The sequence below is a fragment of the Lolium perenne genome, chromosome 5 (assembly GCF_019359855.2).
Source record: "Lolium perenne isolate Kyuss_39 chromosome 5, Kyuss_2.0, whole genome shotgun sequence".
NCBI classification, from domain to species: Eukaryota; Viridiplantae; Streptophyta; class Magnoliopsida; order Poales; family Poaceae; genus Lolium; species Lolium perenne.
Window position 1 is genome coordinate 128,611,012 of NC_067248.2, and position 25,317 is coordinate 128,636,328.

Below are 25,317 nucleotides of genomic sequence, written 5' to 3' on the forward strand. Positions count from 1 at the left end.
CCTCCAAGAAGGAAACAGTGCACCAGCGCCGTCGTCGCCCGACCAAAGGTCTTAGGATTTCTCCCTGAAGATAGTCCCCACTCTCAAAACAATGCCTCCAACAAGAACATTGCCATGCACAACCAGTTAAGGTCAGACCTTGGGTTTTCACCCTGAGAGGTAAGACTCCGAACTTTCCCCTGTGTTGCCGCCCCCACATGCATACCACTGCTGCAAGCCCGGAACGCCAAGCAGATCCCTCAGCATCACGTTGACTCGAACCTCCTTTAGTCAGTTCACCAATCCGGCCTTCATGATATTCCTTCTTCTGACTTCACCATGGACCAAAAAGTCACCAGATGTCAACACAGAATATAGCTTCGCTGCGCTCCCTCCGGAACCAAACGGTCGGAATAAAAACATGGGTGCGCGCGACCAAACTGCAAGCAAAATATGCACTGTTCCATTCGCCAGCGGAGCTTTTCGGAACTCATCTCTCTAGCCAGATCAAAGCAAACTGACCTCCGGTAGATCCTCATCTTCGCTTGCGAGAAACTCGAGGACCGCCACCAAAAACAAAGCAAGACCAGCAGCCCCCACGCCGCCAGTCCCTCCTGCCGGATCACCAGGGAAGAAGACGGCGGCGCGGATCATGCGTACCACCGCTGAACCGTCACCGGGGGCGGAGGCCGCCACCGCTCCACCGAATCCTCCATGGCTACCGACGGAGAGCATCAGGCCCCGGCCAAATAGCCGTGCCGCCCGGCTTCCTCCACCGGCGCTTCATCACCTCCCATGGAACGCCATCGTGGAAACCCTCTCCTCCCCCTCGTCGTTCGACGGAAGGGGCGCCACCACCGCCGCCGTGGCCGAGGCCGGGGCCGTGGCTGTGGCCGGGGCCAAGGCCAAGGCCGGGGCCGGGGCCGAGGCCGGCAGCAGCGGCGGCTGAGGTGCGGCGATCCGGGGGCGGCTGCTCGGAGCGGGGCGGGTAGATCCTCCGCCGCCGCCCGGGAGGGGGGCGGGAGAGGAGGAGGCGGCGGCTAGGTAGAGGAGGAGGCGGCTAGGTTGGGGAGGGGTCCTAATAGCATTGCCTAGCTGAGAATTAAGTTCTATTACTAAGAATTAAGTTCTAGAGTCTAGCTGTTGGGTGGTCAACTGGTCAACCTCATCTATACTGCTTAAGGTGCAGTTGCAACCTGATCCCTGTCCGTGTTCGTGGTCCTGGCGAGATATTGCTCGTCACACCAGCTCGTCGGCGTCGTCGTTCTCCTCATGTCTCCTTCCGGCCTTCCGCTTAGTCTCTCTATTCATCCATGTCAGCATGTGTTTCTTCTTTCGTTTTACTCGAACCTTCCCCGATCCTTGACGCTCCACACATTTTTTTCGCGAAAACGCAAAAGTCTTGCGTTTCGATGCATTGATAGATAAAGAAGAGTTTATGTACAAGTCCGAGGATGGACACACCATGCAGTACAACTCGACCCAAGAAAAAGGAAAAAACCTAGACTAGGGGAGTAACTGGCGCACACCCTGGGCTCCCGCGTCCGCCCAAAGCCGCGCGTCGGCGGCGATGTTTCCAAATCCACCATGTCGTGAGCATGATAACCGACGAAATGCCCTTGCGCAGCTGGCGAGGGGCGGTCCGCACCACCAGCGACCACCACTCCGCGAAGTCACCCTCATCCGTGGGTGGGCCTGAGGTGGATCGGATCCACGACAGGACCTCAAACCACACCGTCCTAGAGAAGGAACAACCTGTAAGGAGGTGCCTCATGGTTTCAGCAGACTGATCACATAATGGGCATCTCGGCGCATGTGGCAGCCCCCGCCGTGCCAGTCTCTCACCCGTCTAACACCTGTCGAGGCAGGCCAAGCAGATAAAGAACTTCACCCTAGGTGGCGCCAGTTGAGCTTCCAAGACCTTGAGATGATTGCCCCTGGAAAAGGGTGTCATAACAGGATCCAGCTGAATACTGACCATCCGTCGTCCACCGCCAAACCAACCTGTCCGGATCCCACGATAGTTGAGTGTCCCTGAGTCGGCCCCACAACTGGACGTACTGCCACATTGCCAGGGCGCTCGGTGCACCTGCAATATCGGGAATCCAGGTGCGTTCAACCAGCGCTTCACGGACTATGCGCACCTTCCGCCGGCGCTTTGGAACCAAAGCGTATACCTCCGGCGCCATCACCTTGATGGACCTGCCATCCAGCCATCTGTCCTCCCAGAAGAGGGCGGATTCCCCGTTGCCGACTACCATGTAGGTAGAGGCTGCAAAGACATCCAGCTCCGTCTTCGAGAAATGCATGTCCAACCCGCGCCAAGGTCGCAGGTGGTCGGTGTGCAACCTCCAGATCCAACGCACCCTGAGGCTGATGGCCGTGCGTGCGAGATCTGGAATCCCCAGCCCCCCTAGCCGCAGCGGCCTACACACCCTCGCCCAGTTGACGTGACAATGTCCGCCATTGGCGTCAGCCCTACCAGCCCATAGAAATCCTCGCAAGATTTTGTTGACCTGCTTGAGTGCTTTCTTATCAAGACTCAGCACCATCAGCTGGTGCAACGGTATCGCTTCGAGAACCGAGCGGATTAGCGCCAAGCGTCCTGCCCGAGGCATCATCGATGCCCGCCAGGTAGGTAGCTTGTCGGCTAGACGGTCTAAGAGTGGCTGGAATGCTGCAGTCGTCAGCCTCCTGATAGACAGCGGGATGCCGAGGTATCTCACCGGGAACGGCGCTAGCTGGCACTCCATGAGTTCAGCAGCGCCCGCGTCCTCAGCCTCGGAACAGGCGATGGGGGAAACCGAGCACTTGGCGAAGTTGGTGCGCAGCCCTGATGCATGGCCGAAGAGCTCCAGGATCTCACGAGCTCCAGGATCCCACGTACAGCGCGTAGATCCGTCTCATCGGCGTGGCAGAAAATCACTACATCATCCGCATAGAGCGACACCGTCGTCGCTAAGTCCCGTCGAGCTAAGCGCCGTAGCACCCCAAGCTCGATTGCCTTAGCCAGCAGCCTATTCAGCGTGTTCATCATCAAAACAAACAGCGCTGGCGACAGGGGGTCTCCCTGTCTCAGGCCCCTCCGATGCCAAATCGGGGGGCCTGGCTCGCCATTGAGCATCACCCTGGTACTCGCAGTGGAGAGGAGGATGGACACCAGTTCGCGGAACCTCGGTGAAAGGACACGGATGTCGCCTAGAGGGGGGTGAATAGGCGGTTTAAAACTTTTACGAGATGGGCTTAACAAATGCGGAATAAAACTAGCGTTTACTTTGTCAAGCCCAAAGCCTATATACTATGGTTCACCTATGTGCACCAACAACTTATTCTAAGCAAAGGTTCACCTATGTGCACCAACAACTTAAGCTAAGCAATACAAGCAAGTATGTGATAGCAAGATATATATAACTTCAAGCACGATGGCTATCACAAGGTAAAGTGCATAAGTAAAGAGCTCGGGTATAGAGATAACCGAGGCACGCGGGAGACGATGATTTATCCCGGAGTTCACACTCTTGCGAGTGCTAATCTCCGGTGGAGAGGTGCGGTTGCTTAGTGCTCCCGAACGCCACAAGAGGCTCACCTTGAGGTGTGGTTGCTCGATGCACACCAACGCCACAAAGGCCTCACCCCAAGATGCGGTACTCACACCACACACCGAACGCCACGAAGGCGCCTCACCTAAATCTCCGGTGACCCTCGCCACAAAGGCCTAGGTCACGGTTCCACTAAGGAATTTCCTTCGAGGCGGAAATCGGGCCTTACACAAAGATTGGGGCACACATCCACAACTTAATTGGAGGCTCCCAACAAACCGCCACAAAGGCCTAGAATCCGTCTAGGGTTCCAAGAACCCAAGAGTAACAACTTTCTTGCTTTCACCTCCACGAATCACCGTGGAGAACTCAAACCGATGCACCAAATGCAATGGCAAGAACACCACAAAGATGCTCAAGTCCTTCTCTCTCAAATTCCAACAAAGCTACAAAAGCTATTGGGGGAATAAGAGAGGAAGAACAAAGGAATTCACAAAGAACACCAAGATCAAGATCTAGAGAGTTCCACTCACAAAGAGATGGATTTGATTGGTAGAAATGTAGATCTAGATCTCCTCTCTCTTTTCCCTCAAATGGGGGCAAGAATCATGGAGGGATTGAGAGATAGTGCAAGCTTCTCTAGTTCAACAATGGAGGAGAGAGAGAGAGTGAGAGAAGCACCAGCCCAAGGAGGAAGAAGGGGGGTATTTATACCCCCAAGAAAATCGAGCCGTTGGGCAAAACCAGGGCCGGATAATCCGGCCTAAGTAAGGGCCGGATAATCCCCCCCCCCCCCGATAATCCGGCCACAGGGACAAAACCTGGTCAAAATCCGGCCAAAAGTCCGGCCTCACATCAGACTTGCTTTTCTTCAGGTCCTTAGCCATTTTTCGAGGGGCCGGATATTTCCGAAATGTCCGGCCCGGATAATCCGGCCCTGGGACAAAACCGGGACAATATCCGGGCAAATGTCCGGCCCCTATACTGAGCAGCAATTCCTCAGGTCCTTAGCCGATTTCGAGGATCCGGCCCGGATAATCCGGCCCGGATATTTCCGAAATATCCGGCCTAAGCAAACTGCAGAAACACCAAAACTAAAACGGGCATAACTTTTGCATCCGGACTCCGATTTCGATGATCTTGGGCTCGTTGAAATCACAACAACGAGCTCTACAACAATATGCATAGAAACATCATAGTCCAACAAAGGAGGATAGAAACAAATGATGAAAGGTTTGACCTATCTCAAAAAGACATACCGGTAAAACCTCCAATCTTGAAAATGCAACAAGTTGCCCATGGAAAAACCATTCTCAATGAACTAGAGATTGTCATGAGAATAAGCACAAGCTCTAAATCATCACATGGATAAGATTCAAATAACAACCAAGAAACATGATGAACCAAACTCGAAAACGCAACAAGTGATCTATGCGAAATCCGTTTTCGATGAACTAGAGCTTGTCATGAGAATAAGCACAAGCTCTAAAACATCACATGGATAAGGTCCAAATAACAACCAAGAAAGATGATGCAAGGATGCAAAGGTTTGAGCTCTCTCCGAACGATACGATCGAGTTACTCACTCGAGAGCCCTCTTGATAGTACGGCAACTAAACTATAAACCGGTCTCCAACTACACTATGAGACCGGTGAGAAAGAAACCCTATCAAGAGCAAACCTTATACTTGCGCATTCCACTTGAGCTCGATGACGACGATCTTGACCTCAACAAGATGGAACGCCTTTCTTGCTTGTGCTTGCTTGATGAAGTCTTGTGGATTGCTCCCCCATAATCCACCATGGGAGAGCTTCTTCTTTGGCGCATCTTCACATAACCATGACCAACATGTGGATGTGGATTGCTCCCCCATAATCCACCATGGGAGAGCTTCCTCTTCGGCGCATCTTCACATATCCATGATCACCATATGGATGGCAAGACTCAAGCAAAGGATCTCTTCGAGATGGCTCATCTTGAACTTGCACTTCATTCTTCATTCTTCATCATATTGATGTCTTGAAGTAACTTGAGGGCTCACTTCATCTTCATCTTCAAGACATACTTGACACTTGATATCCTTCATCAATTTCTTCTTATTGCAACCTTGAAGCCAACAAATGGTTCAAGAATTGCCTATGGACAACTCCTACAAATATAACTCAATGCAAACATTAGTCCATATGGATTGTCATTAATTACCAAAACCACACATGGGGGCTCCATGCACTTTCAATCTCCCCCATTTTGGTAATTGATGACAATCTCTTTGAGAGGGTTTATATAAGGAATTTAAGTAACAAATAAGTTGAATATATAGAGCAAACTCCCCCATAATATATGCATGTGTGAATGATCTTGACTTTCATTGCATATATTGGCATTCAAAGCCTAGTTGAGTTTCCTCTAAATATTCAACTATGCAAAGCAACAAGATGCAATGCAATAAAGGCACATGCTTAAGAACAAAGCAAAGACATAACCAAATTCCCTTAAACCCTCCAAACTTCTCCCCCATTGGCACCAATTGCCGAAATGGGTGAAAAATTTAGAAGGCCAATATAGTGAGAGTTCCTCCATAGCGTGTGCATTTCTCATAATTTGAGTGGAATCAAATGCACATATCCAATGACGAATATTCGGAAGGAATCACACTATAGATAGGATCAAAGATTGCAAAAAGATAACAAAGTCAAGAAGCTTCAACAAATGAAGCAAGCAACCAAATGAACCACAAGGAAGATACCAAAAGAAAGATAGATATTATGATAAGATCAAGAAGATTGCTCTAAATAATATGAGGAAGCTCCCCAAGGTTTGTGCACAAAACTAGACAATTTGCATTGGAGTATAAAGTGCACAAACATGGAATCATCACTCCCATAATATCATTCAAAAACAAAAGATACCAAGTGAATCAAACTCTAATGATCACCACAAGATAGTGTTCTAAATCAAATGAGGAAGCTCCCCAAGGTACATGCATAAAATAAAATGTTGCATTTGAATACAATATGCATAACATGGAATCCTCACTTCCTCATTTAAAACACAAACATTTGTAATAGATCATAGATAGAAAAGTAAGCTAAACACTTGCAACAAACAAATAGTTGAGCAACAAGTAAGAGGCACCATAATAAAAAGGCTCAACCAAGAGGATATGTGAAAGGCATGATAAAGCATATTATAAGACTATTACAAGGATGAGCAAAAAGCATCATCATAGTCTTCAATGAATTATATTGCTTAGCAGGACCAATCAACACGCAATAAATAAATAAGATATCAAAAGGAGATGTATCATCTCTTATGTGTATAAGTTTCTCTAAGTGGGCAATATCACAAAGATATTTATCCACAAAGAAACATGCACACATAAAATAGATACGCAAGAAAAATAGTATGATATCCAAGACGAAGTCATGCAATATACCAATAAGAATTTTTGCTTAATAGCATGGCCAAAGGCTCAATTTTATCTTATTGTACATTCATGAACTTCAACCACAAACAACTAAAATACATCACAAATATCAACAAGGGATAGAAGATAGTTGGGATGCATTGAGAAAGGCAACAAGTATCACAAACGAGGATATAAAAAAAATAACTCAATTTGCACTTTCATCGATATTGCACATGTGAGAGGCTTGAGGAATTGATATGCAATAAAATTGCTAGATAGGCATAGATGGGATGGGTGAATCATGATCATGATTTTATATACTTCCCAACATATGTGCTCATCTCAAACTACTCACATTCGCAATAAAGAGGTTTCGTTAAGATTTTAGCAATAAGCACAACATTTGCAAATCAAGAGATTCATGCCAAGATGCAACCACATGGTTGGATGCTAGAAAAATATGCATGAGAAGCTACTTGTTACCGAGATAGCATTGGTGAGGATGTAGTAGATATGTGTTCGTTGACCATCCTAGCTTGCCTCAAGTTACCATTGAGTCACCACTTCTCCCCAAGAGTGAGACAAGCATCCAATGCATATCCATTGTACCTAACACAAAGGTAAGTACAAAAAGGTCCCCAAACTAATTGGGTTCAAAGTAGTTAGACACACTACAACATATAGGACAAACTCCACAATACTATGTGCATATAGATATGAAATTGAATTTCATGCACATCTTAGCCAAATTAGGATTTGATGGAGTTTACCCTATATATTGGATCAAAGAAAGTAACACATGCCATAAGATAGACATATATTGAAGATGCATGCACAATACTTTCAAGAACCAAAGGAAGATACAATTTGGACAAAACACCAAATAAACCAAGAGACAATGGTTGTCTAAATTATATCAAAGAATCAAATCAACACAAGATTGACTTCAAAGACTTATCTCATTATAAGAAGCTAATTAAACCTAAACACAAAGGAATGAGATAACCAACTCCCAAGAGAGCAAGGTTCCAACAAATAAACCAAACCCTCGAAACTTTTTATGATGGCACAAAGTACCCAAAAAAAATTATGTCTCCCAAAACCAAATTTTTGATAATGATCAAGAGAAGTTTAAGCATTATAACAAATATAGGAGAGCTCCCCCAAGATTAGTGCATTATCTAGGATTTTGCATATGAATACAAAATGCACAAAACTAGGATCATCACGCTACCTATATTCTAAGAAAGTTTGAATAGACAAATTAGATCCATAAGATGCAAGGAAGACACATGGGAGTAAAAGCACAACACATTCATGGCAATAAATAATGCAATTTAAACACAAGAGCCAATGTATATATGATCAATAAATATCTACCTCATAATTTATTACCACTTGTCCTAGGACAAGAGGTATTAGGAAATATTTCCCGGTGGTAGTTGGTAAGTATACATAAGATCATATTTACACCAAATAAAGCATATGGTAAAAGATAAGAGTTAACCATCATGCAAAGAGAGTTTCTTGATAGCTTCAATTAGTCATACCAACATGCAAAGCAATTAATAGTATTCATACCAACATGCAAAGCAATTAGTAGCATTCATACCAACATGAAAAGCAATTAATAGCATGACTTGAAGCACATGGTTTTCCAAAAAATGTATTGAGGGACACATTGTGAAAAACCATGCCAAGAAAAACTTTCACAAATAAGATCCACAAAGATATTAGCAATGAAGCCATTTAAGCAAATTGAAGCTTGTTTGAGAAAACATGTCACATATGAGAGATAATTTACAATATCAATTCTATGTGACACAACCTCAAATGTTCACATTTCCTAGGCTTGTAATATTCACAAAGCTTATTACTCCCCCATAATGTGATAAAGAATATATTTTCACAAGAGGCAAATAAGATCCAACTAGAGATATTAATGGACATTGGAATTTGAATTTCTCATGAAGATGACATACCACATAGAGACTAGATAATCTTGCAATATCAATTCTAAGTGATATTCCTCATGTACACACATTGTTAGGATCATGAAATTCCAAAAGGAATATCACTCCCCCAAAACGGGATAGTCCATTAATCTCTCATAAGAGCCATATAAGATACAACAAGATGCAAAGAGGCTCCAACACAAACACAAGTACACGGTGTGCAACCCAACATACATAGACTTGATTTCTCAAGAAAAGCAAGTAGGAAGCACAACATATACAAACATATGCTAGGAACAAAACTAACACATGCAAAGGGGCGAGTAACATTCAATATAAGTGAGTTGAGAACATGTTACCGCAAGGAGGAACATTGAATATATGATAGAAGCAAGATAACCAAAAGACTTGGCTTGAGATAATATAAATGATGAAGATCCCTTAATTCTTCATGATGTAGCCAAGTCTCCAATGTCCTCCAACAAGCACCTATTGATCAAATTTTGGATTGTTGGTCCCCAACTAAGTTGGGTCCTAAGAGGTTAGTCACAATAGGCTTGGCAGCCCAAATGGTTCTTTTCTTGACACCACTTTGAGCACCAACATATTTGGCAAACACATTGCCACCCTCATCCTTACGAAGAGAATAAACATCATAAATGGTAATAGAGTTGGATGAGGTACCAATAGTGCACAAGGAGGAGATGTGGCCCTTCTCACGGCATATGTTGCAAGTTCTTTTCTTCTCCTTCTTCTCACTAGGTTTCTCCACAATGGGAGCATTGGCTTGTTTCTTCTTGGGAAGTGGCATTTCTTCAACTTGAGGTTGAATATGAGTTTGAGCTTGAGGCCGCTTCCCTTTTTGCTTCTTCTTCAAAGGGCAAGATCTAACATGGTGCCCTTCAATATTGCACTTGAAGCAAACAATCTTGGCCGAGTCTTTGACTTGTACTTGGACCTTCTTGTTGTTGTTGTTCTTGGACTTGTTCTTGTTGTTGGATTTGAATCCAAGTCCACTCTTGTCATTGGGGGATTGTTGCATACTCAACATCGTGTCAAGTTTGCATTTCCCTTCATGACCCTTTACCAAGTCATTCTTCAAAGAAGTGACTTGGGCCTTGAGCTCTTTGATTTCCTCTACATGGTTAGTAACAACACAAGTACTAGAGGAAGTAGAATCTTCATTGTTAGAGCAACAAGGCAAGGAAGATAATTCATCACAAGATTTAGCAATATTATGAGTGGATGAATTACTAGGACTAGCACATGGCAATATAGCATTTTGAGTAGTAGTGCTAGTATCCACATGCGGCTCACAAGGTGTTTCCTTTGATATGATAGCCTCATGAGCTAACTTTAGCCTATCATGAGAGGCTAGAAGATCCTCATGGGAGCTAGAAAGCTTTCCATGATTTTCTTCCAATTTCCCATAATTGCTAGTTAGCAAATCAAGTTGAGCCCTTAGCTCAACATTCTCCTTCAAGGTAGATGCTTCACAAGAAGTAGAGTTAGTAGCACAAGCATCATTATCAATAGCAATAGGAGAAGGCAAGTTGGCATGCACTTTTAGATAAGAAGCTTTAAGTTGCTCATGCGACTCGGTGAGTTTGGTGAGCGCACTCTCAATGACCCTTGAGCCCTTTTTGAGTTGCTCAAAATCCTCAAGGAGTTTAGCATTAACAAACACAAGCTTATCATTTTTTAGCTTTAGTTCATTTGCCATCTCAAGAGCTCTATCATGGTTTTCCTTTTCTCTAGACAATTCTAGAGCAAAGGTCTCCTCAAGAGCTTCCTTGATGGTTTGTTCTTCTTCAAGTTCATTCTTTAATGATGCTACATCATCGGCATACTCTCGTTCAAGAGCACCCTTTTTATCAATGGTGTTCTCATGCATCCAAATAAGTTTTTGGCTCTCAATAGCGGTAGTCAAGATTTCAAAGAAGTGAGAGCTAGCAATTTTATCTTTGTAAAGAACCTTGAATACACTCTTACCCTTATCGCGTAGAGAGACAACCCAATCCTCTTCTTCATATTCATCCTCATCCTTATCACCACGAGAAATATTAGGTTCCATGGTAGGAGATACCGTGGAACCCTTGGCCATAAGGCATATATGAGGACCGTGAGATAAAGATGAGGAGTTACTTGAGGCTCCTTTCAAGATCTTTTCTTGACCAATAGAATCTTTGGTTTCCTTTACATTGTTAGCCACACAACAACTAGAGGAAATAGAAGCATTTTTATCATGGCCACAAGACAAATCAAGCATATCATCATGAGATTTATTCAAGCAACTTACACATGATATGCAAGGACTATCAACACAAGCATGTAAATCATTTCTAGTGCTAGATGTGTTTAAGTCCAAAGATGAAGCATTGCAATGAGATAGAGATGAAGAATCATTAATAGTAAGCTCAATATCAACATTGCAATTTTCATCACCACTCACCATATCATTACCTTGTGTCTTACCACACTTTGGTGAAGTGGATGAAGATGAGAACTCATCACGGCCGGAAGTGGAAGCAAAACAATCATCCTCAATGATATTGGACACATCATATTTATCTTGAAGCTTTGTCCATAATTCATGAGCGCTCCCAAAAGGCATGATTGAAGAAGTAACTACATTGCTCACAACAATGGAAAACACATGAGAAGCAAGAGCATCGAGGAAAGAGTTTTTCTCCTCCTCAAGAGATAAATTTTGAGGATCCTTAGGAGAAGAAGAACCCATGTCAAGAAATCGCTCCATGTCCGGGGACATACGCCGCAAAATATTAAGCACATAAATTTTCCATAGATCATAATTTGTGCCATCAAATATAAACAAGTTATTGTGCGCTAATCCCCTAACCGACATCTTTACTCTCAAGGCGGTGAAGCCTAAGAATGAGAGATCTGGCTCTGATACCAATTGAAAGGACACGGATGTCGCCTAGAGGGGGGGGGGGTGAATAGGCGGTTTAAAACTTTTACGAGATGGGCTTAACAAATGCGGAATAAAACTAGCGTTTACTTTGTCAAGCCCAAAGCCTATATACTATGGTTCACCTATGTGCACCAACAACTTATTCTAAGCAAAGGTTCACCTATGTGCACCAACAACTTAAGCTAAGCAATACAAGCAAGTATGTGATAGCAAGATATATATAACTTCAAGCACGATGGCTATCACAAGGTAAAGTGCATAAGTAAAGAGCTCAGGTATAGAGATAACCGAGGCACGCGGGAGACGATGATTTATCCCGGAGTTCACACTCTTGCGAGTGCTAATCTCCGGTGGAGAGGTGCGGTTGCTTAGTGCTCCCGAACGCCACAAGAGGCTCACCTTGAGGTGTGGTTGCTCGATGCACACCAACGCCACAAAGGCCTCACCCCAAGATGCGGTACTCACACCACACACCGAACGCCACGAAGGCGCCTCACCTAAATCTCCGGTGACCCTCGCCACAAAGGCCTAGGTCACGGTTCCACTAAGGGATTTCCTTCGAGGCGGAAACCGGGCCTTACACAAAGATTGGGGCACACATCCACAACTTAATTGGAGGCTCCCAACAAACCGCCACAAAGGCCTAGAATCCGTCTAGGGTTCCAAGAACCCAAGAGTAACAACTTTCTTGCTTTCACCTCCACGAATCACCGTGGAGAACTCAAACCGATGCACCAAATGAATGGCAAGAACACCACAAAGATGCTCAAGTCCTTATCTCTCAAATTCCAACAAAGCTACAAAAGCTATTGGGGGAATAAGAGAGGAAGAACAAAGGAATTCACAAAGAACACCAAGATCAAGATCTAGAGATTTCCACTCACAAAGAGATGGATTTGATTGGTAGAAATGTAGATCTAGATCTCCTCTCTCTTTTCCCTCAAATGGGGGCAAGAATCATGGAGGGATTGAGAGATAGTGAAAGCTTCTCTAGTTCAACAATGGAGGAGAGAGAGAGTGAGAGAAGCACCAGCCCAAGGAGGAAGAAGGGGGGTATTTATACCCCCCAAGAAAATCGAGCCGTTGGGCAAAACCAGGGCCGGATAATCCGGCCTAAGTAAGGGCCGGATAATCCGCCCCCCCCCCCCCCCGGATAATCCGGCCACAGGGACAAAACCTGGTCAAAATCCGGCCAAAAGTCCGGCCTCACATCAGACTTGCTTTTCTTCAGGTCCTTAGCCATTTTTCGAGGGGCCGGATATTTCCGAAATGTCCGGCCCGGATAATCCGGCCCTGGGACAAAACCGGGGCAATATCCGGGAAAATGTCCGGCCCCTATACTGAGCAGCAATTCCTCAGGTCCTTAGCCGATTTCGAGGGGGCCGGATATTTCCGAAATATCCGGCCCGGATATTTCCGAAATATCCGGCCTAAGCAAACTGCGGAAACACCAAAACTAAAACGGGCATAACTTTTGCATCCGGACTCCGATTTCGATGATCTTGGGCTCGTTGAAATCACAACAACGAGCTCTACAACAATATGCATATAAACATCATAGTCCAGCAAAGGAGGATAGAAACAAATGATGAAAGGTTTGACCTATCTCAAAAAGACATACCGGTAAAACCTCCAATCTTGAAAATGCAACAAGTTGCCCATGGAAAAACCATTCTAAATGAACTAGAGATTGTCATGAGAATAAGCACAAGCTCTAAATCATCACATGGATAAGATTCAAATAACAACCAAGAAAGATGATGAACCAAACTCGAAAACGCAACAAGTGATCTATGCGAAATCCGTTTTCGATGAACTAGAGCTTGTCATGAGAATAAGCACAAGTTCTAAAACATCACATGGATAAGGTCCAAATAACAACCAAGAAAGATGATGCAAGGATGCAAATGTTTGAGCTCTCTCCGAACGATACGATCGAGTTACTCACTCGAGAACCCTCTTGATAGTACGGCAACTAAACTATAAACCGGTCTCCAACTACACTATGAAACCGGTGAGAAAGAAACCCTATCAAGAGCAAACCTTATACTTGCGCATTCCACTTGAGCTCGATGACGACGATCTTGACCTCAACAAGATGGAACGCCTTTCTTGCGTGTGCTTGCTTGATGAAGTCTTGTGGATTGCTCCCCCATAATCCACCATGGGAGAGCTTCTTCTTTGGCGCATCTTCACATAACCATGACCAACATGTGGATGTGGATTGCTCCCCCATAATTCATCATGGGAGAGCTTCTTCTTCGGCGCATCTTCACATATCCATGATCACCATATGGATGGCAAGACTCAAGCAAAGGATCTCTTCGAGATGGCTCATCTTGAACTTGCACTTCATTCTTCATTCTTCATCATATTGATGTCTTGAAGTAACTTGAGGGCTCACTTCATCTTCATATTCAAAACATACTTGACACTTGATATCCTTCATCAATTTCTTCTTATTGCAACCTTGAAGCCAACAAATGGTTCAAGAATTGCCTATGGACAACTCCTACAAATATAACTCAATGCAAACATTAGTTCATAGGGATTGTCATTAATTACCAAAACCACACATGGGGGCTCCATGCACTTTCACTCGGCCCAAATCCTAACTTGCGGAGAATCTCCAAAAGGAAACCCCAAGAGACGGAGTCAAAGGCGCGGGCAATGTCCAACTTGAGCATCACCCGCGGCTCCTTCTCCCGGTGCAAGAACCTAGCTGTCTGCTGGACCAACATAAAGTTGTCGTGGATACAACGCTTGCGAATGAACGCGCATTGGTTACGATCCACCAGCAACTCCATCCTAGGGGCCAGACGAGTGGCGAGCGCCTTCGCCACCAGCTTGGCAAAGATATGGATCAGGCTGATTGGACGGTAGTCGCCGAGGGCATCCACATCCGGGCGCTTAGGCAGCAGGATCAGCAAGGCCTGGTTAAGACCTTGGAACCCGCGCCCACACAACGTGAACAGCTTGTCGAAGGCTGCCATGAAGTCACCCTTAACCACTCCCCAGCACTTCTGAAGGAATTCAGCCGTGAACCCGTCAGGCCCCGGCGCCTTGCCCACCGGCAGTCGCCGAATCGCCTCCCAGATCTCGTCCTCCGTGAACACCGCCTCAAGCTCTGAGAGGTCCTCAGAGTGGGTATCCAGGAAGTCCAAGTCCAGTGAATGTTGCCTATCCACCGAGGTGCCGAGCAGGCCCTCGAAGTGTGTGAAAGCGGCTTCAGCCATGGCTGCCTGGTCAGAAATGACCGCACCTCCCACCTATAGGCTGTGGATCACATTCTTCTGGCGACGGTATACCGCATGTTGATGCAAGAAGGCCGTATTGAACGCTCCACACATAGGGCGACGGTATGACGCTCCACACATAGGGACGAGGAACAAAGCGAAGCCCGGTTTACCCACCAATCAGTGAGTTGGCAACCCAGCGTCGGTGTGATCCCTTTCCTGGCCAACTAGACTGACTTCACAGCTCCAGGCGCGCTTCGATCCGCTAGGAACACCAGCAACCGACGAGATGGCCTCGCCGGTGAGCGCCGACTCCCATCAGGTTCGCCGCTCCTCCTCCCCCGATTTCTCTGCCCGCCCGGTCTCAATCCGTTCGGTTCCACATGGATCACACGGTTCCACTCCCGTCCTCTGACTCGTCCGTGCTCGGTCGGGTAGCTTAGCTTCGTAATTCGTTTCCAATTTTCTATAGATGTGATTCTTTCAGTGTCTTCCCGCTACTATATGCGGTAGCTCGTAGCTGCACTTCGGTTGATTATAGTAGGACCAAAAGTTGAAAACGACCCTCGAGTCGTCTCTCCCAGGCGATGCCTAGATCGTGCCGCCCGGGCCCCTCTTTCTTCCACTCGTCCTCCCTCGCCACAGCCTGAGGAGGCCCCCGAGCGAAGCCCGGCCAACAGGTTCCTTTCTCTGTAGGCTTCGGTGGAGGAGGCTCGGACCACGCGTGGAGCGGCATAGCCGCCACGGCGAGGTCTTTCTTGTTGGTCGTTTCTTCGGGAAAATTTGAGTCGCTGAAGAGTGATACGATGACCCTGTTTCTGTGGGTAGCCATGGTGGTCAGGTGTGCAGTGTACTCTCACGACGGTTGTGTTCTATTGCGGTCAGCGAGGGTGTCTATACCGGTGTTCGGCAAGTTTGCAGCTAATAAACTGACCAAGTCTCTTCTTGAAAATGACAAGTCTTTTGTCTCGCTTCAAAAACAAAACAAAAAAGTTCGGTTGATTCCATTAGGTATTGTGTGATGTATGTCTAGTTTGTACAAGTTAACACAGGAATTAATTGTTGATTAGCTATATGGACTAAAATTTGTGCGGGGAGACTATAAACACGCTATTTTGAGTTATGATTGTTCCCTATCCCATATTTAGCTCGAAAATTCAAGGGATATTGTTTTTCTAGCCCAGTCAAGGAAATGTTTTGTCAGGACGAAGAGCTCAAATGTGGTCATAGTCACCAAATAGTGTAGCATCCTTGGGCGGGTTTGGTTCTGTTTCTGTGTCTACTTTGATTGGTCTATACTTGCGTGATATTTGCGGGAAACTATGGTGTGTTGTGTTCCTTACAATAATTCATCCCATTGTCAAATGCAGGACATGTACCCTTTTCCTTGATGATGTCTTGCACTGAACGGTTCATCTGTTAAGTATGTCTGATTGATTTCACCAGAAAATAATGAGCCGTTTTTCCGCACTCTTCTTGCCAGGTACTGGTGGAAGCAAATGGCTCTACACGGACATTGATCTTGAACAGGCCAAGGCAGTTGAATGCCCTCTCCTCTGCAATGGTATGTCTGCAAGCAAGATTTAATGAGAATTTTACTGCTACTAGATCATATGGCAATAGCAGCCACACGTGTGTTCAGAAAGGTTGAGGTGATATCTTTTGCATTCATCTTCTAGGTTACAGAACTCATGAAGTGTTTCACTTCTTACGAGGAAGACAATGCAGTTAAACTGTTGATTGTGAAGGTAATGGATAGCACTCAGTGTTTATTATCATTTAATATTTGTTTGAGTTCTTAAATATAGCCTGCGTTTCTTGTTTTTTTCGGGTGGTTACACTTCGAATATTTGCGTGCTGTCTATAAACATGTAGCTAGAAAAATAAATTACTCAGTAACATAGCAGTAACTGTGAGCATCAGTTACCAAATCATTTTTTCCCAAAATCAAGAAGTAAGTAACAATTTGCTGTACTTAGTCGGCTTTAGAGCACTCCTTGCCGGTGGCAGTACTAGACCCACATCCTTGTGATGTCAATCCAGTCAAACTCCTTGTAATTGTAACATTGCATGAAGTTTTTCATATGAATGTCAAAAGAATTAGAAGTGTCTTAAAGAAGTTGTGCTATCAATCCACTTGAACTCTTTGTAATTGTAATATTTGTATGAAACTTTTTTATGGATGCCAACCTGTGTGTAGAGCTGTCACTACTCGCTGATTTGAAATGTTTAACTCTGCTAAAACAATTATGGTGCTCCTGATGGTTGTTTGCGGCGCCTTGCACTCATTTTTCCATTCGCACTCCTTGCTGACTTGAAGCATGAATTATTGGCTTGTAACGATTTCACATTTAGTACTCCGTCCGTCCAACAAGGATGTCTATCATGTCTAGATACATCCAAATTTAGACAAAGTTAGAGCATCTCCAGCCGCGTCCCCCAAAGCGTCCCCCAAAGGGATTTGGGGCGCGCCGGACCAAAAATCCGTTCCAGCCGCGTCCCCCAAAGCTCATTTTTGTCCGGCGCGCCCCGATATGGTGTCCAGCGCCCCGAGCCCGTCCCCGTCCCACAGGGGACGCTCCGGGGACGCCGGACAAAACGAAAAGCGAGGCGGGGAGTGGCGGGGCCGACCCGTCAGCGGCACAATAAATTTTAACCTAACCGTCGCCTACCTCGCGACGGAAGTTATTGGCGCGCAGCGACGGTGCAGTTCCCGCAGAGGCGCATCGACGCGTCCCGTCGCGCCTAGCTCTGCGTGCCGGCGTTAATGAGCGCCACCGCTCCTCCGCCTCCCTCCGGCCTATAAAAGGGGCGTCTCTCATCGTCCCTCTCACACACAAACCCTAGCGCTTCTCTCCCAAACCCTAGCCGCCACCATCTCAACAAGACTCGACACTATGTCTGGTAGAGGCGGAGGCCGACCTCGCGGCCCCGGCCGTGGTCGTGGTCGTGGTCGTGGCCGCGGCATAGCTGAACGCTCGCCGTCGCCTCCCACGCCGTCGTCTTCATCGTCGGAGATGGACGTGGAGCCGGACGTGCTGTTCGAGTTCGTCCTCGTCCTCAAGGGCGATCCACGCGGCATCCAGAGGCTGCCGGACTCCTTCGCCGAGTACGTCGGCGCCGTACGCCCGCGCACGATGCATCTGCGGGAGGCTTCGTGCGGCTACTACCGGTGGATCGTCGACGCGATCTACGACGCGCGCGGCAAGATGTACCTCAACATCGGCTAGGAGAAGTTCGCGCGCCACCACAGCCTCGAAGCCGGCTTCATCCTCCTGTTATCCTACTTCGGCAACAGGGACATGAGCGTCAAGGTCTTCGACGAGAGGCGCTGCCGCCGGGACTACCACGGCGACAGCACCGACGAGGAGGACGACTGAGTGTTGTTTCTTCGCAGCGAATACGTGCACGGAGGATTCTGCCTGTTCGCCTCATCGGTAGAACCAACAAGGGCACCATCCTCCCGCTGGATTTTCCAGTTTGGGTGACTGGGTGTGCCCTCGAGTGTTCTTTCTTAGCAGCGAACACATGAAACCTTCGATGCACGACCTAGTTAGGTTTAGTTTATTTGCAATATTTTATATTTGTGTCCACCACGGTTCCAACTATGTATTAGTTTGTGGAAACCACGTACCCAATTATGTATTAGTTTGTGGAAATTGAAATAAAAATGCCAAAAAAAAATATTTTAAATGTTTGGGGGAGGCGTTTGGGGGACGCGGCTGGGGAGCGACGTCCCCCAAACGCGGCACGAACAAAACACGTCCCCCAAACGCTCAATCCGGCGCGGTTTGGGGGACGCTTTGGGGGACGCGACTGGAGATGCTCTTAAGGCATCCTTTATTGGGCGGAGGGAGATAGTACTCGGGATGTTCATTATTTGTTGTTGCTATTGGTATTTGTGCTCATTATTTTTTCTGCAATCCTTTTGTTAGCTCTCTAAGATTGATATAGTTTCCGATATCCATGTTTCACATGGGATTTAATCTTCACTTGTTCAGGGGAATGGAAGGGCATTTTGTGCTGGAGGTGATGTCGTTGAAGTTGCCCAGTCTATAAATAAGGGTACTTTCTGCTAAAGCTTGCGTCAGTGATATCAAAGTATTTCAAGATGATTACTTTGACATTTATCACCTGTATTTATCCAACACAAATTCAAACCGATAGCATGTAGCATATATATGTATTCATCGTTACTCCTGATATTTGATTAACTTTACTGCATGTTCTCTGAAATCAGGTGGCTGGAAATATGGTGCTGATTTTTTCCGTACTGAATATTTGTTAAACTATATCATTGCAACTTATAGAAAACCACAGGTGAGCTGCATCCTTTGAAATTCATTGTCCATGTAATCATTCTTGTAACTACTAAATGCTACAACATTCAATCGTAGGTTTCTCTGCTTACTGGAATCGTCATGGGCGGGGGTGCTGGTCTTTCTATACACGGAAGGTTTCGGGTTGCCACAGAGAACACGGTATATTCTATGGATCATACTCAAATTGATTTTTTTTTGCTTCGCTCGTTGCTTATATAGTTACATCTTTTAGTTGGGGATGTAGTTGGAGTGCACAAATATGTTAAAATGTCACGAGGCAGCTTAAGATCTGCTTGTTTGGGGTTCTCGCACATGCTGTGGACTCAACTGTGTAATGACGGCATATTGTGTTATTTGAGTTCACTCTCTCATTTCTTTTTATGAGGGTATTATATGCATGTACACTCATATGCATGTACTGTTGCTGGTATTGCACCACAATGCCTACATGTCAGATATTAAATTCTGAAGATTGTATTACATGTTGGCCTGCAGTAAGTACTTAATCAGAACTATTAATTCATGATGAAGAGCTCGATCTTTAATCATCTAATCAACTTGCCATTATGTGGGCTCTGTCTATGCTCGTACTAGTTTTATACTTAGGAGTATGTGATATTTTTCTTGGTGTATTTTATGGATAACAAGGAAGCTTCCATGTACCAAAAATGCCTGTTCATCTATTTTGAATACTTATGCAGGTTTTTGCAATGCCAGATACATTATTGGGACTCTTTCCAGACACAGGGGCTTCTTATTTTCTTTCTAGACTACCTGGGTTCTATGGTGACTTTTTTCTCACACTACTGTTATTCAAATGATTTTTTCACGCATAGCTGTACCAGTTTGCTCTGCAAAAACAATGTATGCTTATGTACTGTTGCATTGATTTTCCTTTACCTTGCTGAGTAATTTCATAGGTTGCACTTAAAATAACTATGTTGAGCGGCGCTATATCCACATCCATGGACAGTTATGCATCCCTGAACTCTCTAACAATTTTCAGCGAACCATGTGCTTATTTTGTTTTGAACAATGGTGTTTATTATGCAATTGACCTGTAAAATCCCAATTATGAAAGACGTATGCTTCAGGTAGTAATGGGAGTATTATCAGTTTATCAAGTGGAAAAATAAATTTAAATCTTTATGATACATGATTGTGGAAATATATGTAGCCAAAGTTCTGAATGCCTGTTCAATGTTAGGGATTGATGCCCTATTTAGTTGGTTGCAGAACTATCTTGGGAGACAACTTTTCACTAAATTGTCAATGACGTCTTTATCCAGGAGAATATGTTGGTCTTACTGGTGCAAGATTGGATGGTACGGAAATGGTTGCATGTGGCCTAGCAACTCATTTTGTCCATTTGAATGTAGGTTGGCTGATGATTTAAATTTAATGTCAGTTGACCTACATCTTTTCAGTTATGTGTGCCAGCATTACACTATAATTCCTAGTACATTTTTTTCCAGAGGATGTCGTTGCTTGAAGAATCACTTAAAAGGGTGGACACTTCTGATCCGTTTTCTATATGTGGAATTATCGATCAATTTTCACATCAGCCATCCCTGAAAGGAAGTAGTGCTCTGAATAGGTGAGAGGCAAGTGTACTTTATACTATTGATGAGGTAAAGAGAAACTGTTTTACTCCTGCTCTTTCCTGTGCATACATGAGATGTCCCCGACTTATTTTGGAAATATTCCATGAAAAGTCTCACACAAATTTCTGTGTTATCTTACTCGTATTGTCTGGCTGATTGGTCAAAACATATGAGATAGCTGCTTCTATCTCTAGCAGCTCTATGGCTTTGCAATCTGTTGGCTTGTATGTCCATGATGTTCCTTAACATCCCGTTCCAATCAAGGTTTTTGAGTCGCCAAGCCAAGTCGAGTCGCCAACCCTGCTACTCGGCGATTAGTCGACAAAAGTCGCTAAATAGTCGTGAGTCGCCCTGATTTTTTGAGAAAATGACTTGACAATTAATCGGCAACTATACAAAGACTCAAAAACCTTGGTTCCAATTGATGTAAGATAACGTTGCATGAATAACCCAGATAGATCGTTTAAGCTTTGCTTCTGTTATTGTTTTTTTTAATTTGGTCCTAAAGCCCGTAGTAGATACCAGCCGAAGTCCATGTTTGTGTGCAATTAAAAGCCATATATAGTCCACGGAATCATCTGATTTCTCAGATTGACTATTTTTGCAATGAGCTGCATGATCCATTGATGCTCCGACCAATTATGTCCTGATTCATCTTTGTTATTTCCTTTCTTTTTTTCCTTTTTGTGCTCCAAGGCTGGAAATCGTCAACAAATGCTTCTCCAAAAGAACAGTGGAAGAAATCATATCCGCTCTTGTGAGTTTCCATGGAGTTAGTTGTGGGCTTGTGGCTTTTCTGGGATTATCTGTTTTGTCCTGCTAAATTTGGTACCTATCATGTCAGGAACAAGAAGTTCCAAGTCTGGCTGATGAGTGGGTTACTGTCGCAGTTCAATCATTGCGGAAGGCTTCTCCCACTAGTCTGAAAATCTCTCTCGCATCGGTATCTTTCAAGCACTTCCTAAACATTATCCTTGTAATGCAAATCGGTTGTTTAATTGTTTTGGCATGCTATGCTATTCGCTAGTAATAAATGCTTGTTTAGATCATTTGACCCTTGAATAGTTCCGTATATACTGAATATCTCTACTGCTGTTAGGACTATCGATGTAGTTATTTTAGTCTCATGGACCAATTATGAGTTTAGGCATTTGAGCTTCAAAAGTCTACTTGAAATTGTGTGGGGTCGCACCATCTGTGTAGTATATATGTGGTTCTCTGCAATCTGCACAACTATCTTTATATAGCAACTAGATGGTGGGTAACTCAAATGCGGCAGCGTATTACATGTGAAACCCATATTGCATGCTGCAATTCCAAATTTTGAAAAAATACTGCTTTCTTGGATGATACAAAAATACAAGAGATAACTGAAGAGTATTTGATACGATTCACCACTCTTTTTTGCACACGGCACAAATGGTCATATTTTTGTTAAATTTTGCAGGTTAACAAGATATGACATAGCTTCATCCAAGAATTTTTTACATTTTTTCGCTCTAAATATTCAGTATTGGTTGTGCATAAACTGTTTTTGTACTCCGTATATGGGTTTTGAGAGTGGATTTTGTACACCCACGCATAGGTGTGGGTTTTTTGTAACTATACTCAACACCAATATTATTTTTTGGTGTTATGGCATTGTGTGTCAAAATTTCAAGTGTGGCCAGCTTACCCTTAACTGGGTCTATTCTTATCCCTCCTTCCATCTGCTTTGTCACCTACCCCATCTCCACTTCCTTGTCTTGCATTCGTTCCTGTTAAAACAAACTCTTGCCAACTTATTGACAGTAACCATCAGCTGGTGCCTGTTTCTCAGGTAGTGTCTGGACAGACTGTTACAGATATTCCCATCCACATAGACTTTGTCAACCTTATGATCTTGGATATTAATGTTCGAGTTGGTTGGAGTTTTTTTTTTTTTTTTTTGCGGGTGAGTTGATTGGAGTTAGATCGAAGGGTTTCACAGTGATGAAAATATTGCCATCTTCTAGCCTGTTCCAGTGACAATCTCTGGGTATTAGGTCTCGTCGGTCTGTCTCGGACCAGTACAATGGTGGAGGTTTCAACCCAATCGCAAGCAGAATCGGGATGTCAAACCATCAGCTATCACTATCATTCCATATTATGAATCATTAGCTATGGGCATGGAAAAGTAATTGGGTTGCACCAAACACGGAAACACCAGTACCGAAAGTCTTAGTTTACATTAGAATTCATGAGTTAGGAGGAACTTCTTTGATGTCTTACTTTAGAAATGAAGAAAGTTTTCTGTCTTATCACGCAGATTACAAGCTAACTGATGTATTACTTATTTTATCTGCTTGTGATTTCAGATAAGAGAAGGGAGACTGCAAACTGTCGGCCAATGCTTGCGTCAAGAATACAGAATGATTTGCCATGTGATACGTGGTGACTTCAGCAGAGACGGCTTTGAGGTAACGTCAACATCTTCAGCAGTGGTCTTGTTCATTCGAGATCAATACATCTAAAATCATGTTACAATTGCAGGGAGGCAGGGCTATACTGATAGATAAAGATCGAAACCCAAAGGTCATGCTACTTCATATTTACACTCAAACTCAGTAAATTCATTACACCTTATTTCATCTGGGAACTGGATCTTTTTTTTTGTTTTTATTATACCTTGAATTGAACCGTGTTGGTGTTTCTGTTAACTGCAGTGGATGCCACCAAGTCTTGGTCAAGTGCACGATGGGGTCGTTAAAAAGTATTTCTCCAAGGTTGATGATCCACTTTGGAAAGATTTGAGCCTGCCCGCTAGACTTTCCCACGGAAGAAGAATTGTTCCCAGGCTTTGATTGAAGTGATGAAGTCTCGTGTGGATGTGGAGGCTTCAGATGCAAGGTGCACAGTTGTCGGAGTAAACATGTATCCATGGAGATAGCTGATGAAATAAATCAAAGGAAAATGCTTGAAATCGGGCGACCGATTGGAGGCAGGCGATCGGTCGCCGCGACGCAGCGCGCAACCTTCTTTTCCCGAGCGGTCGCTAGCCTCGGCCGACCCGCGCCTGATACCTTTCTCGTGTCTGTCCTGTTGTCTTTCTCCCGCATGTCCCTGATGCCTTTCTCTCGCACGTCGGCATGTTTCCTGCACACCTAGGCCTAGTCTATCACCTAGAGTCATACACAGCCTGAGAGGTGGCGTGTGAACTAGTATTACTTTGTCTCGTGTGAACATAATCACCTCACAAGTTAATTGCGAGGCTCATTTAGTAGATCACGTTTAATATGTTTTCTTGCACGGTAGTATGGTTAAGAATATATTTTTATTGTACATGGCGAGATCTAGCTGCCATGGACCATGTTATAAATAAAATGTTTTCTTAATTTTATTAATAGTGCATACGTGCATTATAATTGTAACATACTAACAAAAAATTTGTTGTGAAGGCAGACGTGAGATGTCGTAACATTTTATAGGCTTTTAGTACAAGTTGTGTTTTTCTCATATTTTTTGATGTTCCATAATTGATTTTAAATGTAACGAACTCGCACAAATTTTATTGAGAGATCACACATGAGATGTTGTAAAGGTTTTCTTGCGTTTTTTACAAGTTTGTGTTTCTTACGACTTTTATGTTGTATATATGTGCTTGTAAATTGTAATAAACTTGTATGACTTTTGTTACAAATGTTGTATTTTTGGATATTTCAATAATGTTTACTTACTTTTCAAATTTTTTAAACACATGCTTTTGTTGTAATCATTTATTTTTTGTTGTTGTAATAGTTTTTGATTTTTGTCACAAATGAACATTTAGAAAATATGTCGCATAACATATTTTTTTGTTGTATTCCTTTTAAATGTTGTGAAATTTTTTTAATACGATTGCCACATCTTTTCTGGAAAAAATGTTAGGACAATATGTTGTAATAGTCTACTCATTTTGAAGGGGAGGAGAATTTTTATTGGAAATATAAGCCACCATATTTTGGTGGGAGCCACCCGTGTGATCAAGAGAGAGCTGCCTCCATCCACCGTAAAAGTGACATGGCTCAGCCCCATGTGCACACAGGACGATGGAGATCCCTGGCCAACAGTAGCACTCCCTCGACGCATGCAGTGCGGCAGCGCGCTGAAAGCGACGTGACAACGAGCCTGACACAGCGCTGTAGCAGAAAGGGACGCCGGGATGACCATGCGATGCAAATCGGACGAACGCGGGAGCAACCGATTTCTGACCCGCACATCGGGCGACCGACGCCTAGCACGCGCCTTTACACGTTATGTACACCCAAGATCTTACAAAATGTAAAAGCAATGCTTGTACAAGAACACAGTATTTCCCTTTTTTTCTCATCAGAGAGCAT

At 44.4% G+C, this 25,317-nt stretch overlaps 2 protein-coding genes across 3 annotated transcripts; one reads left to right on the forward strand and one right to left on the reverse strand.

Annotated features, from left to right (window-relative positions):
* Window positions 1-1,871: 1,871 nt before the first annotated feature.
* Window positions 1,872-15,054, reverse strand: LOC139831591 (uncharacterized). Its single transcript, XM_071820889.1, has 2 exons — window positions 14,460-15,054; window positions 1,872-2,812 (listed from the first exon to the last, which is right to left on the reverse strand). Exons 1-2 carry the CDS (start codon window positions 15,052-15,054, stop codon window positions 1,872-1,874), a joined length of 1,536 nt encoding a protein of 511 aa, XP_071676990.1.
* Window positions 15,055-15,169: 115 nt separating this feature from the next.
* On the forward strand, window positions 15,170-24,338 carry LOC127319715 (3-hydroxyisobutyryl-CoA hydrolase 1). Of its 2 annotated transcripts, none has more exons than XM_051349685.2 (14): window positions 15,170-15,376; window positions 16,538-16,618; window positions 16,734-16,802; window positions 19,056-19,119; window positions 19,295-19,374; window positions 19,452-19,535; window positions 20,078-20,162; window positions 20,666-20,751; window positions 20,837-20,973; window positions 21,677-21,737; window positions 21,825-21,923; window positions 23,317-23,418; window positions 23,492-23,533; window positions 23,665-24,338. In XM_051349685.2, exons 1-14 carry the CDS (start codon window positions 15,344-15,346, stop codon window positions 23,800-23,802), a joined length of 1,161 nt encoding a protein of 386 aa, XP_051205645.1. In that variant the 5' UTR covers window positions 15,170-15,343; the 3' UTR covers window positions 23,803-24,338. The 2 variants fall into 2 exon arrangements, with proteins under 2 accessions (XP_051205645.1, XP_051205646.1); XM_051349686.2 differs by having other exon boundaries at window positions 15,172-15,376; window positions 20,852-20,973.
* Window positions 24,339-25,317: the final 979 nt, after the last annotated feature.